General features: G+C 43.6%; 1 protein-coding gene across 6 annotated transcripts in view; it reads left to right on the top strand.

The window, feature by feature from the left end:
- Positions 1-17,103, top strand: part of LOC308611757 (carboxyl-terminal PDZ ligand of neuronal nitric oxide synthase protein) — a 310,501-nt gene that overhangs the window by 64,640 nt on the left and 228,758 nt on the right. For 4 of the 6 annotated variants that reach the window (XM_081223785.1, XM_081223784.1, XM_081223783.1 and 1 more), the window contains exon 2: positions 15,377-15,448. In XM_081223785.1, the coding sequence (XP_081079911.1) occupies positions 15,377-15,448 (72 nt within the window). Of the gene's footprint in view, positions 1-12,529; positions 12,590-14,895; positions 14,985-15,376; positions 15,449-17,103 lie in introns of those variants that run through there. The other 2 variants (XM_081223786.1, XM_081223787.1) reach the window with 2 other exon arrangements.

The following is a 17,103-nucleotide window of genomic DNA, read 5'->3' as shown; positions in this document are numbered from 1 at the left end:
TCATTTCTTCTCCCTGGGAAACTATCTTCACAGTCCATGTGTACCCCTCATTTCTCTCCCCTCGCACTGGCTACTCTTAAGGACTCTTCTCTTTGATTATCCTTGTGGCTTTTCCTAGCCTCTCTCCCTCCACCTTTTGGCGAGAGGAATTTTGTTGCTGTGACTTTGGATTCCTCAGACTTCCTGCTTCCTATAGTTTACCTAGATTACCATATCCGAAAAATCATTGCAAAAGTATTTGCTGTTTTGTGGTGGTGATGATGATGATGATTAATTACTCTGCTATGAGAACTGTTGGGTGGATCATCGTGGGAAGTTGGGTAATAAGATGGAGGCTCAACAGTCTGGGACAGCCTGAAGGTAGGGAAAGAATTAGATAACATCTTAAAGGTTCTTGCTTAACAACGGGAAAAGCTACTAATTGTTCATGTTTGTTTGATGGGCCAGGCTTTGTGCTAGATGTTGAGGATACAGTGGTGACAACTACATGCTACCTAGTTATGGCAGTCTGGTTAAGGGAGACACAGTTAATATAAGAAGCAAACAAACAGTTCTAAACTCACAATTCTGATAGGTGAAACCAAGTGTAACAGGGAGAACTAACCTGGACAGGGAGCTGAAAGAAGATGTAAGTGTCAAGCACTTTGTATACATTATCTCATTTAGTCTTTACAGTTGCTCAGTAAGGGGGGTAGTCTTTTTTTTTTTTTTTTTTTTTTTTTTTTTTTTCTGTATGCGGGCCTCTCACTGCTGTGGCCTCTCCCGTTGTGGAGCACAGGCTCCGGACGCGCAGGCTCAGCGGCCATGGCTTACAGGCCCAGCCGCTCCACGGCATGTGGGATCTTCCCGGACCGGGGCATGAACCTGTGTCCCCTGCATCGGCAGGCAGACTGTCAACCACTGCGCCACCAGGGAAGCCCAAGGGGGGGCTAGTCTTTGCCCTATTCTGCAGAAGAAGAAACTGAAGCTCAGATTTCAATTCTGACCTGACTCCATAGCCCAGGTTCTTTATCCTATACCTTGCTACCTCCCTTAAGAGTCTTTAATCCCAGCCTATGTAATTCTCTGTGCAGGGCCATCACTTACCCTTTGGCAGAATAGATGGAAGCTTTTCTGTTGTGATTTGAAGGCTGTAGTTAAAAGGCATCTTTGTCCTCAAATATCCACTCTACTGACCTGATACTCAGTGCTAGAAACTCTGGCCAGTGAGTAGCCTTTGAGGATATTTGGTTTCCATGAGATGCTCTTAAGGTGTGAGTGTGTCATCTGGCTGGGGTAGTAAATTAGGACATTTGCTGCTAGTGTTGTCCTAGTTTGTCTAGTTAGCTAGCTGTGTGTGGAATGCATGGAGACTGGGGACTTGGAAACAGGACAGGGAAGTTTTGGTGGGGGAAGAAATTGCCCAGAGGTTTGGTTCTATACTGGGAGGAAGGCTATCAGGGAAGCCCTATCTGGAGTTCTTGAACCTGCTGCTGCTCAGGGTTTAGTTGGCATCAGGGTGAAAGCTCAGCCTGTTGGGCTTGCCTTTCAGCAGCTGGTCCTTATGATCACCTCTTTAGCTTTTCTCTCTTGCTCTCTCCCTTCTCCTGCTCATTTACTTGTTCCTTTGAAAATTCCCCTCCTGGGGCTTCCCTGGGTGGCGCAGTGGTTGAGAGTCCGCCTGCTGATGCAGGGGACATGGGTTCGTGCCTCGGTCTGGGAGGATCCCACATGCCACGGAGTGGCTGGGCCCGTCAGCCATGGCCTCTGAGCCTGCGCGTCCAGAGCCTGTGCTCCACAACGGGAGAGGCCACAACAGTGAGAGGCCCGTGTACTGCAAAAAAAAAAAAAAAAGAAAAAGAAAATTCCCCTCCTTAAGCCTTAGCCTGTCAGGGCACTCATGGTAATCTTTGGCAGAGCTGGTAGTACTTGGGACACCTTTTTGAGAATAGTGAAGCCTTATCCATAGTGTCCTTTGAACTCTAAAGATGAGAAGGGCTATAATGTACAGAGGAGAAAGCCCGTGGGTGCCAGGGTGATGAGAAATATCTTTACGTGTTTGAGGAGAGAGGAGAGTCTGAATCTTTATAGAGAGCAGTCTTAGCTTGCCATAGGGGGGAACTTGCCAACAGTTAAAGCTGTTGTCTGAGGTAGTAATTTCTTCTTCAGCGGTGGTATTTAAGCATAGGCTGGTTAACACCATGGCAGGGATTTATAGAAGAGAGAAAAATTTCAGGTGTATTTGTGGAGGGAGAGGGCTGTCAGACAATGTGATCTGCGTTTACTGTCCCTTCTAACCCTGAAATTCTACTTCCTTAATCTCACCATAACACCACTTTTTTGTTTTTTCCTTTTAGTCACAGTCTTTGAATGTTGGAATTTTTAAGTTGGAAAATGTGTAATATATTATTTTACCTTTTTACTTGGTGTGTCTTTAAAAATATATTTGTGCCTGGAAGTTTGGTACTGTTTGTGTTTTAGGGCCACCTCAGTGAGCCTGGTTTACCCACGCAGTCCCAGAAATGGTGTGGTGTTTGGACTGTTTGCTCTGGAAGCTTCAGCATGATACAGAAATAATCTATCTTGTGAGTTTCTGTTCAGTTTTACTGCACTGGAGAGTAGGAATATGAAATGGGATTGCTGAACTCTTATAAGATAGAAAAAATTCATTTTCTTTGGGAGAGGGAAATGAATCTTCTAGAACTAGAACTAAATTTCAGTACAGTTATAGCTCATTTTTCCCCCAGGGATTATTTATTTGGTGAACTCAAGTATCTTGACGACAGGCAGCAGTGCAGAAAGGCACAGAAGAGAGATTTGAGCAGCCAAAATGGATGGTGAATCTCATAGCCTTGTGTTGAAGGAGAATCTAATTTGGCTGCAGTTGTACTTTGTTTCCACAGCAGACCAAAAGTGGGACAGTTACTGCATTTTTTTTTTAATTTTATTTATTTTTGGCTGTGTTGGGTCTTCATTGTGTGTGGGCTTTCTCTAGTTGCGGTGAGCGGGGGCTACTCTTTGTTGTGGTGCACAGGCTTCTCATTGTGGTGGCTTCTCTTGCTGCGGAGCGCGGGCTCTAGGTGTGTGGATTTCAGTAGTTGTAGCACGTGGGCTCAGTAGTTGTGGCACACGGCCCTAGAGCGCACAAGCCTCAGTAGTTGGCGGCGTGTGGGCTCAGTAGTTGCAGTGCACGGGCTTAGTTGCTCCAAGGCATGTGAGATCTTCCCGGACCAGGGATCAAACCCGTGTCCTCTGCATTGGCAGGCAGATTCTTAACCACTGGAGCATCAGGGAAGTCCCCCTTGCATTGTTTTTTAATAACAGATTTATTGAGATATAATTCACATGCCATAAAATTCACCCTAATAAAGCATGTACAATTCAGTGATTTTTAGTATATTCACATAGTTGTGTGAACAGTAACTAGTAGCAGAACATTTTCATCATCTCCAAAGGAAAACATATACCATTAGCAGTCATTTCCCCAGTCCCTGGCAACCACTAATTCACTTCCTGTTTCTATGGATTTGCCTATTCTGGACATTTCCTATAAATAGAATAATATAATATGTAGCTTTTTGTGACTAGCTTCTTTTAGTTAAAGTGATGTTTTCAAGGTTCATCCATACTGTAGCATGTATCAGTATTTCATTCCTTTTTATTGCCAAAAGGTATTGTATGGATATGCCACATTTTTTTAATCTGTGCATCCGTTGATGTACATTTGTGTTGCTTCCATTTTTTGGCTATTGTACATAGTGCTGCTACAAACATTCATGTATAAATCGTTACATAGCCATATGTCTTCCTTTTTTATTTTTATTTATTTATTTTTTGGCCATGCCGTGTGGCCTGTGGGATCTTAGTTCCCTGACCAGGGATCGACCCTGTGCCCCCTGCAGTGGAAGTGTGGAGTCTTAACCACTGGACTGCCAGGGAAGTCCCAGCCATATGTCTTCACTTTTCTTGGGTATAAGCCTAGCAGTGGCATTGCTGGATGATATATTAACTCTGTTTAACTTTTTGAGGAACTGCCAAGCTTTTCCAAAGTGACTACACTATTTCCTACTGCAATTTCTGCATATCCTTGCCAACACTTGTTATTGTCTGTCTTTTTAAATTTTATACATCCTAATAGGTAAGAAGTTTGTCATTGTGGTCTTGATCTGCATTTCCTTAATGACTAGTGGTTGAACATCTTTTCAAGTTCTTACTGGCCATTTGTTTATCTTCTTTGGAGAAATGTCTATTCATATTCTTTGCCCATTTTTCATTTGGGTTTTTTGTGTTTTATTGTTCTGAGAGTTATATTCTGGATAAAACTCCTTTATCAGGTATGATTTGTAAATCTTTTTTCCCATTCTGTGAGTTGCTTTCTTGATGATATCCTTTGAAGCACAAGGGCTTTTAATTTTAAGTCCAATTTATTTTCTTTCTTTTGTTTGTGTCATATCTAAGAAATCATTATCTAATCTAAGGTCATGAAGATACACTCCTTTGTTTTCTTCTAAGAGTTTCATAGTTTTAGCTCTTACATTGAGATGTATGATGAATTTTGAGTTAATTTTCACATATATGTGGTAGGAGTCTCATTTCATTCTTTTGCATGTGACTATTCAGTTGTCCCAGCACCATTTCTAGAAAGACCTTTTTCCCCCAATGAATTATCATGGCACTCTTGTCAAAAATCAGTTGACTGTAAATGTAAGGATTTATTTCTGGACTCTCAATTTTGTTCCATTGATCTGTATGTCCAGCTTTATGCCAGTACCATCCTGTCTTTATTACTGTAGTTATGTAGTAATTTTTGAAATTGGGAAGTCTGAGTCCTACAACTTTGTTTTTCTTTTTTAAGATTGATTTGGTGATTCTGGGTCCCTTGCATTCTCACACAAATTTTAGGATTGACTTGTCAATTTATTGCAAGAAAGGAAGATGGGATTCTGTGATATTGTGGTATAATAAATATATATTTGGTCCCTGGTTTCTGGCACAGAACTCCTAAAACTCTTAGAATTTCCTGAATGTTAGGGGTGAGAGGAGCATCTGTTGTCACTCATAAGCAGCCCCTTTCAACCTTACCTGAGTTGATGCTAATGGGGTGACTCTTGGTGGGACCCTAATAGCTTCGGGATGGGGACTGGTTGCCAGAGGAACCAACCTTATGATTAGAGAGTTGCGACTTTCAGCCCCACCTCCCAACCTCAGGGGAGGTGAGAGGGCCTGGAGATTAAGTCCAACCTTGGGGGCTTCCCTGGTGGCGCAGTGGTTGAGAATCTGCCTGCTAAGACAGGGGACACGGGTTCGAGCCCTGGTCTGGGAGGATCCCACGTGCCACGGAGCATCTGGGCCCGTGAGCCACAACTACTGAGCCTGAGCATCTGGAGCCTGTGCTCCGCAACAAGAGAGGCCACGATAGTGAGAGGCCCGTGCACCGCGATGAAGAGTGGCCCCCACCTGCCACAACTGGAGAAAGCCCTCGCACAGAAACGAAGACCCAACACAGCAAAAAAACAAACAAAGAAAAATAAGTCCAACCTCAATGGCCAGTCTATATAATAGAACCTTCTAAACAGTGGGATTTGGGGAGCTTCCGGGTTGGTGTTGGGAGGGTGATGTGCCCAGGCCTACCAGAGCTCCGCTCCCCTTCCCACATACTTTGCCCTATGCATCTCTTCATCTGGCTGTTCATTTGTATCCTTTATAGTAATTCAGTACTAGTAAGTAAAGTGTTTCCCTGAGTTCTGTGAGCTGTTATAGCAAATTATCAAACCTGAGAGGGGTCATAGGAACCTGTAATTTATAGCTGGTTGATCAGAGGTACACGAGACAGAAGACTTGTGATTGGCATCTGAAGTGGCGGGTCAGTCTTGTGGGACTGAGCTGTTAACTGTGGGGTCTGTGCTAACTCTGGGTAGTTAGTGTCAGAATTGAATTAAGTTGTAGGATACCCAGTTGGTGTCTGCAGAGAAGTGGAGAATTACTTGGTGTGAAAAACCCACACATTTGATATCAGAAGCGCTGGTAGTAAAAACAGTTAATAGGTTTTAGTAGAAATTGCACTGAATTTGTAGATCAATTTGGAGAGTATTGCCATGTTTACAGTATTAAGTCTTTTGAACAATGAACATGGGAAGTCTGTCCATTGATTTTTGCTGTCTTGACTTTCTTTCAGTTATGATGTATAATTTTCATTGTACATCTTATACTTAAATTTATTCCTAAGCATTTTATTCTTTTTGAATATTACAATATGCTATTGTGAATAGAATTGTTTTCTTCATTTTTGAACACATTCATTGGTCTTAATAGGGTTTTCTTGTGTGTGTGTGTGTGTGTGTGTATCTGTATTAACATGATCTTTATATAGAAAATCTTATCTGTAAATAGTTTTGCTTCTTCTTTTTTCAGTCTGGATGCCTTTTATTTCTTTTCTTGCCTGATTTCTCTGACTAGGACTTCTAGATCAATGTTGAATAGAAGTGATGAGAATGAACATCTTTGACTTGGTCATGATCTTAGAGAAAAAGCATTCAGTCTTTTACCGTCAGGTATGATGTTGGCCCTGGGTTTTTTGTAGATGTTCCTTATTAGGTTGAGGAAGTTTCCTTCCATTGATAGTTTGTAGAGTGTTTTCATCATGAAAGGATATTGGATTTTTGTCAAACACTTTTTGTCTACTGGGAAGATCATTTGGTGTTTGTCCTTTATTCTATTAATATGGTATAGTGCATTAATTAATTTTCATATATTAAACCAACCTTGCATTCTTGGGAAAAATTCCACTTGGTCATTGTATAATCCTTTTTATATGTTGTTGGATTTGTCTTGCTAGTACTTGAGGATTTGGGGACAGTTGTTAAAAGCAGAAGCATATATGGCATATTGTTATCATTCTTGCTGCTAACAGTGTAGGAAGCATTAGAAAACTCCTAAAAATCAGCCTCAAGGACTCAAAAGACATAGTAGTAATCTGGAGACATTTCTCATGGAGTCATTGCTGATATTAGCTTATGTATTAAGTGATGTATATAATGGTTATTCTGAATCTTGAAGAAATACATTGGATTCTAGTTCAGAGTCTCAATTATTAGGGAAGAATATAATATATCTTAGGACAATTTCCAGTCAAGAAAGAGAAAAGAGAGAAAAATAGAGAAAAAGTTGGTATTTAAATGGGGGTACATGCCAGTTATCTGGAAATTTTACTGGTTGTGGGGTTTTGGTCAGTGATAAATGACCGCTGTACTAGAGATCCTGCATCCCCAACTCTTTTCCTGGTCACAGCCTGTTCATCTGGAGGGAAACGTGACAAGGTATGTACCTCAAGCTGAGCCTATTCTGTGAGGTTCTGTGAGCAGTGTCATAGTTAGCCACTCCCTACTGGGGGTGGTCCTTGGGAGTCTGTCAGTGTCTGTGTAGCTTGGTCACTGGTGACACTTCCTGCTCATGCTGTTCATCCCTTCCCTTCTGTTTGAGCCTGTTGGGGTTGAATTCTAGATTCCATCCTCCCATTAACTCTGTGGCATTTTGAATCACCTTGTTTTGTGCAGTCGTTAGTCTGTGGGAATCCAAGACAGGATTATTGTAGAGCTACAAATTCTGCATCTTCAGGGTCTTTTTGGCCCACAAAGGAAGAGCATAATGATATAAAGAACATCATCTCTTTATGGTTGTATGATATTTTAAAAACTAGAATACTTTTGTCTGCATTATCTAATTTTGATTCTTATGACAACTTTGACTTACAGGCAGTACAGATACTAGCTATATTCTATGGATGAAACAGGCTTGGAGAGTTTAAATACTTAGAATCTAGCAGGTACAGAGTGTTGGTACTGGGAAATCCCGCTCTAGCATCATCCTGGGGTCTCCGCATCTCTGTGTTTCTTCAGTTCCCTCGTCCTTTCCAATAGTGGGATTATTTTTTCCTCCTTCTGTGTCATTGCTCCATTTTCATAATGAACATCTTCAGTTCCATTCCCAGTGTCACTCAGTGAATCAAATGGTGATCCCTTTTCCTTTTTCTGCAAATCTTCATGCCCCAAAATTTTTCATTGGTTTGTTTTTGACCTCATGATCATTCTGGTGTCTGTACACAGGCTTACTTGTCCAGCTCAATTTGAGCTTAATGTAGTGAACCAGGCCTTATTGTGACACACTGGCTTGTGTTCATCCTGAATGTTTATTTCCTATTGAAGTATGAGTGTTTCAGTGAAGGGTAGGGAGACCCGCTTTAGTTCTGATTCCGCCACTCACAAACTATATTCTTCTCTTTGAGCCTCAGTTTTCCCTTCTGTAAAATGAAGCGTTCGATCAGATGACCTTTAAGGCCACTTAAGCTATTGGGTCTGACTTCCCTATGATTTTCTCATGTTCTTTGTTCATCTCTCCATTCCTGGCTGACCTGGTTGTTCCACAGGTGATTTCATTATCATGGACTGTCAGTGTTTCTCTTTGCCTCTCACTATGCCCTGGGCTTCCCCCTTTTCCTTTTTTATTTTTTTCCCCCTATAGGAGAAAAAACCAGCAGTCTAAGTAAGCATCCCAAGTGGAAGGGATGGAAAAGCACTCCCTGACCCGGATGCAGCCCTAGCCCCTGCCCCATGCCTGCATCTGTGATATAAGCAAGAGATCTTAATTGTGAAGCTGAGGCTTTCATTCAAGAGCTAATAGTTGAAAGACTAGAACAAGTTTCTGTTTTGCTGCTTTTTTTCTCTCCTCTTTGCTCTATTCAGAATCCTCATAATAAAGAAAAATGATTAAGCCAACCCACGTAACCTTTTGCTAATGGAGACTAAAAGAACCCAAAGAGGCAGCCTCTCCATGGGCATGTCGCATGGTTCAGTCTTACCCTCTGTGCCTTTTAGAGAATCGCAAGGCATTAGCATAAAGACAAGTCACCACAATTATTTATTTTGCACCCAGCCCCTTAATGTTGAAGAGCAGGAAGGATTCTTCTGTGATCTCTGGCACATTCATCGGCCCTCCCGCTGAGCCCCTGATCAATAGTGACACAGTCGCATCAGATGGCCTTCAAATAGTACTTTCTTTTTCACATGGGCTGGGAGAGAGAGGAAGAAATATAAGTGCTTCATTCCTCTTAGACTGCAAATAAATAAAGACATGGTGTGCAGCTGCATTTCAAGCATTTTGGAAGCTTTTCTGGTGTGTGGGTGTTGGGCGAGGAGTTGGGAGAGGGGAACCTGCACTGAGGCTTCTGTCTTGTTGCAGGCGGTGCTAAGCACACTGGTAAATGTCCATATGGGTACTTCTAAGTCCCCACTCCCCCTCCTGTACACCTCAGCACCTGGAGAACAGAGCAGGCCGCAGAAGTGGGGTGCGGGGCACCCCGAGGCAACTTTTCTCTCTTTGGTTCCCTCCCCCAGAGCATTTAGTAGAAGGTCATTGGCTGAGTGCGTGCCCTGGAATCTGGGGCCACCGCTGCTGCTGCAGTTAATGCTGCTTTGTTCGATGCTAAATGAGGCGAGAACTTTCACCCAGGTCACATTCATAATCCTGCTCAGCAGGACGCTCAGCCGTGCCCCGAGAGCAGTTTCTGCAGGCAAGGAGGAACTTTCCTGTTGGAGCAGTCGCGCTGGCCTGGAGTGGGGAGAACTGGCTTTTGGGCAGGTCCCTTCTGCGGGCTGCAGTTACCCCGCACTCATTCAGCAGATAACTTGAGTCTTACTCTGCTAGGCCCTGTTCTAAGGGCTGGGAATGCGGGAATATGAGGGCAAGGTCTCAGCCCTCAAGGAGCTTCCATTCTACTGGGCAAGGCAGATAGCCACCATGTAAATGAGGCAAACCCTTAAGTGCAGACCGTGTTAAATGCTGGGAAGGATACAGCATGATGTGAAAAAGAGTAACTTTAGATGGAGTCATAGTGGTGAATATTTATTAAGCCCTGGCAGGATACCCAGCTGTGCTAAATGCTTTTCATATGTTCTTACTTGATCTTTCTTCTGTGACATAACCTTGAACATGATTCCTAAGGTTCCTTTTGGGAAACTATCTGCCCCTATGGTTCCAAGTTTTTAGCAGGTATCAGGACAGAAGATTGGTTAAGGGACTAACTCAGGTGGGCCCATCACAGCTGGTGATTTCTAGATACAAGCAGCGTATCAGATTTTCTACTGCTTCTGTGTATTTTTGGAGAGAGAACTCAGTGTGGCCAGGAGACCTGAAGGATATGAGAAGGTAGGCAGGGTGATGGAATAAAAACCAGGCCAGGTTTGGGACCCGAAGGGAGAGAGTTAATAAGAATGCAGGCAGTGGGGGGCTTCCCTGGTGGCGCAGTGGTTGAGAGTCCGCCTGCCAATGCAGGGGACACGGGTTCGTGCCCCGGTCTGGGAAGATCCCACATGCCGCGGAGCGGCTGGGCCCGTGAGCCATGGCCGCTGAGCTTGCGCGTCCGGAGCCTGTGCTCCGCAACGGGAGAGGCCACAACAGTGAGAGGCCCGCATACTGCAAAAAAACAAAACAAAACAAAACAAAACAAAAAAAAACAAACAAACAAAAAAAAGAATGCAGGCAGTGGGGAGGGTCCTGGACTGGGACCCAGGAGCTGGGGGGAGGACAAGCCCCTTCTCTGCCACCTGCCAACTGCTTTAGGCCTCGTTGTCTATCTCTGTAACAGGAGGGGTGTCGTCCTGAACCTCACATGGATGTGCTCTGGGCTGAAGCTCTAGCACTGAGTGGTTTTCAGAGAGATGTAAGATGGGAATGCAGAGATCCAGGGACCTTTACATTGTGCCCATTTATGGGGGCCCTGTCCTTTTACCCCAGGAGAATGTGGCACTGTGGTCTTTCCCTATGGCCTTGCCTGCACTGGCCAGTCAGTGGGGTTTTTATAGCCCATGACAGAAGATTCTGCTGTCTTCTTCTGAAGAGTGTAGATTTTTGTTCTTAAGGACAGTTAATGTGGCTGGTCTTAAATCCTAAATCTGCCTGTGCTGAGGTGAGCAGCTGCCACCTTCTGCTGGACTCTTTGGAGCCTCCTTTGCACATGTGCAGTTGGTGGGGTCATCCAAGACCTGAGTGGGATTTATGCACGATTGGGGCTCCTTTTCCATCAGAAGTTTCTGCTCACTTTCAGGCGCTAGTGACCAACTCCCCAGGCCGTCTGAGTGAGTCTTTTGGCCTAAGCTCCAGGCAGCCAAGGCAGCACTTGCGGGATTGTGCTATTGGGCAAAACTGCACAAGCCAGGTCTTACCTAGTGTGGTTCCCTCCTTTTAAGGGTTGATTCCCTGCCAGTCTCTACCTGCTTTTGGTCTCTCTCCAGTGCCTTCAAAGTCACTTTTATTATTTCAATGAACAGACTTAATGTTTTTAGACTGGTTTTAGGGTTACAGAAGAATTGGGTAGTGAGGACAGAGTTCCCATATACCCACTCAACCCGGCCCCCCGCCCCCAGTTTCCCATTGTTAACATCTTGCATTAGTGTGGTGCATTTGTTACCATCGATGAGCCAATATTGATAAATTATAATTAACTCATGTCCATAGTTCATATGTATCTACAGTTCACTCTTCGTACATTCTATGCAGTTATTTCTTTGTATCTTGTCCAGAGTTTGTTGGAGGCCTAGTCTGAGGATACCAGTTTCTCCAACATTATCACAAGCAGAATCATCTGATGCATTTATTTTTGATTCATACGTAAGCTTTTTCCTGGTCTCTGGAAACACTTGACAGAAATCTTGTAAATAAAGGGAGTTCCTTGACAAGGGCGAGGGCCGAAAGTCTAACAAGTCGATGGGTGGCGATGATATTTGTGACTGTGTAAAGCTGTTATGTCTTGCTGCTTTTAGTGTGATTCATGTACCAGGAAACACTACAGTTCAGTTTATCACTGTCTTCAGAAGTTAATCTCCAGAAAATAGGGTGGAAGCAAGGAAATGGGGAAAAAAACCCCTCAAAAAACAAACCAACAACAAAAAAAACGCCATGAGGTATTAACCTAGCACCAAGGGTGAGGTTTTCTGGGAACTTAACAAAGAATATCTGAAGTCCGTTGGTTAACCTTATTTGCACTTAACTCCTGCTTATTCTGTGAGTAGCATCCTGCATGTGAAGGCACTCACGTGCCTTCCTCTTCCATTGGAAGAGGAAGCCACAGATAAAATTGACTTGGATAGGGCTCCCCTGGTGGCACAGTGGTTAAGAATCTGCCTGCCAGTGCAGGGGACATGGGTTCGAGTCTAGGTCCGGGAAGATCTCACATGCCACAGAGCGCAACTAAGCCCCTGCGCCACAACTACTGACCCTGTGCTCTAGAGCCCGCGAGCCACAACTACTGAAGCATGTGCGCCTAGAGCCCGTGCTCCTCAACAAAGAGAAGCCACCGCAATGAGAAGCCCACGCACTGCAATGAAGAGTAGCCCCTGCTCGCTGCAACTAGAGAAAGCCCATGTGCAGCGATGAAGACCCAATGCAAAAAAAAAACAAAAAACAAAACCTGACTTGGATAAATCTCATATGTTGATTACTTAGTACAATTTGCATCTTCCTTCTAGTTTCTTTCTTTTTTTTTCTTTCTAGGTAGTAACGAAAAGGAAGCAGGCCCTGGTATTTTTAAACTTGAGTGGTTGTACGAACCACCTTTCAGGTGGGTCTGGTCTACGACTGTGTCTTACACTTTGCCCAAAATGGAGCCTTAGAATGGACTGAAGCTAGTTGTGGAGGTGGTAATGTTTAGGTATCGAGATACTTTTTTGGTTTTTTTTTGTTATACATGTGCATAACGGCAGTAATCACTTATCGTACTCTCTGGTTTTGCCCTGAGGAGTGGGATTTCTGACCCCTCCCATGCTTGCCTGAAATTGTCACTGTTTTTTGGTTCATGATTAGTGTGGATATTTGGCTTTTGATCCCTACTTCGTGTTTCCTTTTAATCTCCTTGAATAACCGTAAGGTGCAGCTATGGTAGAGATGGGTTTTCTGCTCCAGACTGTCCTCAGAAAGGCAGATTTGTGATTTTCTTCACATGATTGGGAAGGAGGATGAGTGAGTGTGTGGTGTGAATACAAGTGGGATGTGTTAGTGAGTGTGGGCTGACCGTGTGCATGCTTTGTGTGGGGTGTGTGAGGTGTGTGTGTGTGTGTGTGTGTGTGTGAGGTGATCAGTCATGTGTATGCACGTGGCACATGAGGTGTGTGAACATGTGTGCACTGATGTGTGTGTGTGAAGGTGTGTGGTGTATGCGTGCACATGTACCAGGTTGGCTGATGGCGTGAAGGAGACACTAACAGCATGAAGATGTTGGGTGTCTTCACATGAGTGCTTTCACATGCAGGATGCTACTCCCTTGTTAGGAAACCTTGTCCAGAGCTAGAAAGCTGCCTCTCCATTCTGTCTGTGTTGCTTCCATCCTCACTGTACCCTGAATGCTTTGGGATTCTCAGTCCAGCGGTGCCCCTTCTTGAGAAGGGATGGGGATGGGACCCATCTGGGCATCTGAATTCAGGCCCAGTTGTGGACCTCACTGGGTAGCAGGCCCTTTCCTGGGGTTGCAGGGATCAGTGTGGGAGGACCGTTCAGTCCTCCAGGTTTACCTGTAATGGGTGACCTTGCTCGGTCTTGAGATCCAGGCTCTCATGTGATACCAGAGAGAACACAAGCCCTGAAGGTCTGGTTGCCACGTCAGCCCTGACTGCTCAGAGTTCAGGGCAGGAGCCATCAGGCGTGCAGTGCTCAGGAGAGGGGGCACAGAAACTGCCCCCGGCGGGGGGGGGGTGGTGCTTTGAAGTTGGGCAGTCACAAACCCGGCCTCACGTCATTCCTGGCTATGTGGGTCACTGACATGCTGACAAACGGTGGGGCCCCAGCAGAGCTCAGAGGGCAGAAACGCCAGCCATGGTTAAAGCTGACAGCACGCTTAGATCCTTAGATCCAGGGGGCTTTGTTTACCTGCTGTGGTGAGGCTGTCCATCTGGGGCCCAGGTTGTCCATCTGGGCCCCCTTCTTCCTACAGGCTGCTCGGAATCTTGATCTTCAGTGTGTTAGCACAAACTGGTGATCAGTACTAGGGGAAATCCTTTCCCAGTATTTAGTTTTTGAAACCCTCCTCACTGGGGCCAGCCTTAACTCCAAATTTTAGGAAGAACCTTTTATTCCCGTAACCACAGGAAATATGTTTTCTGTAGAAATGACTGTCCTGCTCTTATCTTCTATTAATGCAATCTTTGGTTGTGTAGACTTTTAAATTATCCTGGAGCTGTTAATTTCTAGGATATCCTCTGGGCTATTTTATATGTGTGTGTAAAAAGGAAAGACGAATTCCAGTGGGTCAGTGTGGAATGGGATGGTGCTTTATAAATGTTGGGTTGTCCTCTTTTCTTGTTTCATCCTGTTAAGTAATGATGTCTAGAAATAATCTATAATTTTGATCCAGCAATCCCACTTGTAGGAATCCAGCCTAAAGGGCTACTTGGATGAGCTTAAAGGTGTGTAGATAAGGAGGTTTGTGGAAGCAATTTTGTAATAGTGCCCTAGGGTAAGTATCCATCAGTCATCAGGGGGAGCCATCACATGTAATGTGATAGACCTGTATGCATTGGTGGAGAAAGATGTCCAAGTTATATTTAAAGTTAAAAAATCAACGTGAGTAGTATGAATCTTTTTACATAAAAGAAATTCCTCTGGGTGTCTATGAATATATATATATATATACAAAAAGAGATGTACATCAGACTGTTGACATTGGGGGACTTTATTCTTTTGCTCTGCATATATCTCCATTATTTGAATAGTGTACAGCAAGAAATTATATACAGTATTAGACAACCTTATGTCATTTGGTTTTAAAATTAACTTAAAAGTTTAATCAAGTTAAATTTTTTGGTACATAACTAGTCCATTCTTTTTCTCCATTTAGGAAATTACTCAAATGTGTGAGGTCTCTATAACATCCAGGGCTAACTCAATGAAGTTCCATTAATGAAAAAAAGTAGATATTCATCTTTCTTATTCTTTTGGACGGCTTTAATGCATGCAGACCATGTGTAAGAGATTTATACCTTAGCTCATTTTATCTTTACTGAAATCCCATTTTACAGATGAGGAAATTGAGACAAAGGCAAAGTAGCTTGCCCCAAAGATAGTGGTGGGAGATTCTTCATACCTAACTCTTTCTGTTTCAGAAGGCTGCTTGTTTAAACACAGTCCTTGGCTGCATCTCTGATTAAGAACGAGATGAAAAGGAAGCAGTTTCTTGTTTTGCTTTTTATAAAGTTAGAAATAGTCTCAAGACATCCTTTTGGCTCTTAATTTCCTCATCTGTAAAATAGGAAGATGAATCTTGATGACTTCCAAAGGTCCTTCCAGCCCTAACATTCTGTGGTTAGGGACATTTGCCATCCCTCTTCTCAGTGAGTGTTTCCTTCTTTCCCCACAGTATGTCGGAAGCCTGGACGTGCCGAGGCCCAACAGCAGAGTGGAGATTGTGGCTGCCATGCGTCGGATCCGGGTGAGTGGCTGGAGGTGGGGCTGTGTGGAGCTGGAACTCAAGTGTCCGCCCTTTTAGAAAGTACTGGAGGTACAAGAATGGATGGCTGCACTCTTTGCAAGACCCCTGTACAGTCCAGGGGATCTGTTCTGAGTTAGGTGGTTGATCTTGATTAAAGACCAAGGTAAAATGGATATATGATGGCTGGAGGGCTACCACCCTCCCTCTCTTGTGACCTGCTGCTTCTCAAACTGAGACACGTTACCCTTGAGGTTGTGTGGGTTCTGCCAGTGAACAGAGAGACTGGTAAAGTATCTTTTTTATTCAAAGATTTTAATGAAAAGGTTTAGTATTAGTAATTAGCTGATAATTGGCTCAAAGCATTTAAAAAGTGAAGTTTTTTTGTGGTACATAAAGAGGATCTACTTAAATTTTTAAGAACAAATGTGGGATTTCAACAGAATTTCCTTGGTTGGTTTGCTTTAGGCTCCGGACATGTGTGTGGGTTCTCTGCTGCCATTTCCGGTACTCTAGAGTAGAGTTTGATCAACTTTCCAACCTGTTGCTTTCCGAGTCTGTGGTACATGGAGCAGAGATGGAATAAAAATTAAGTTGTCTTCTGATCACTGTGAAGGAATTTGCCCATGTGTTCTGTCATGAAACAGAGGAAATTAGATTTGTGCGTAGGGTTGGGATTGGTCAAACAAATTGTAATGACTTTTTGGAGAGAATCGGAGTCGGAGGTGGCTGGATGGTCATCCTGAATGCAGCCTGGTTTGGGCTCTTTGTCTTCTAGAAGAATCTACTCACGTCAGTGGAAAACATATAGATGTTCGGAGCTTCATTTTGCTTTTTGCCAGTTTTACTTTCAGTCAATTCATCTGAGCAACAGAGACCTCAATTCAGTGACAGCAATTTTGGGAAGAAAATTAGTGTGTTTGCTTCTGTTTCTCTAAGCAGTTCATCAGCCTACTAAAATAATATTTTCACTGCTTTGGCCCTCCCAGTCCTTCAGCATTTTTTATTGTTAAGTTGCGTTTGTTGAAACTACTATTAAATTCAACAATACTGTTTTTCATAGACATAGAAATGAGTCACTTTCACATGAGTTCATTTAATGTTCATAATAAGCTGCGAAGTAGGGGTCACGTTTCCTTCATTTTCTAGATTAAACTGAGGCTCAGAGAGTCAGAGGTCTAGAAGTGGTGGGCATGTGGCCTGAATGCAGTTCTCCAGTTGATTTCATGAGAACGTGCAAAATGCATCACACCTTTGGCTTCAGGCCTGGCATTCAGTACCCCCAGGCCTCTTCTCTTCCTTCACCTTCCTGCTCAGGTAGAAAGCACCAAGGCCTCAGCTGAGCATATCTGGGGTGTTGCTCTTGTGAGGATAGGTTACTGCTCTCATCATGGTTGTGACCTGGGGGTTTCAACAAAAAAAAAGTCCCACTTTTCTTCATATTTGACTAAGAGACAGTGCATATGCTGTTGCTAATATCACTATCATTATTAGAGTAATAAATATTAATAGTAGCTATCAATAATAGTAGCTACTATTTCAGTACTTACTATGTGATAGGTGCTTTATTAGGCCTTTTTTTTTTGTGGTATGCAGGCCTCTCACAGTTGTGGCCTCTCCCATTGATAATTGGCTCAAAGCATTTAAAAAGTGAAGCT

The sequence above is a fragment of the Mesoplodon bidens genome, assembly GCF_964165515.1.
Source record: "Mesoplodon bidens genome assembly, chromosome: 2".
In the NCBI taxonomy this organism is placed as follows: domain Eukaryota; kingdom Metazoa; phylum Chordata; class Mammalia; order Artiodactyla; family Ziphiidae; genus Mesoplodon; species Mesoplodon bidens.
The sequence above is the reverse complement of the archived record's forward strand: the minus strand, read 5'-3'. Positions and strand labels throughout refer to the sequence as shown.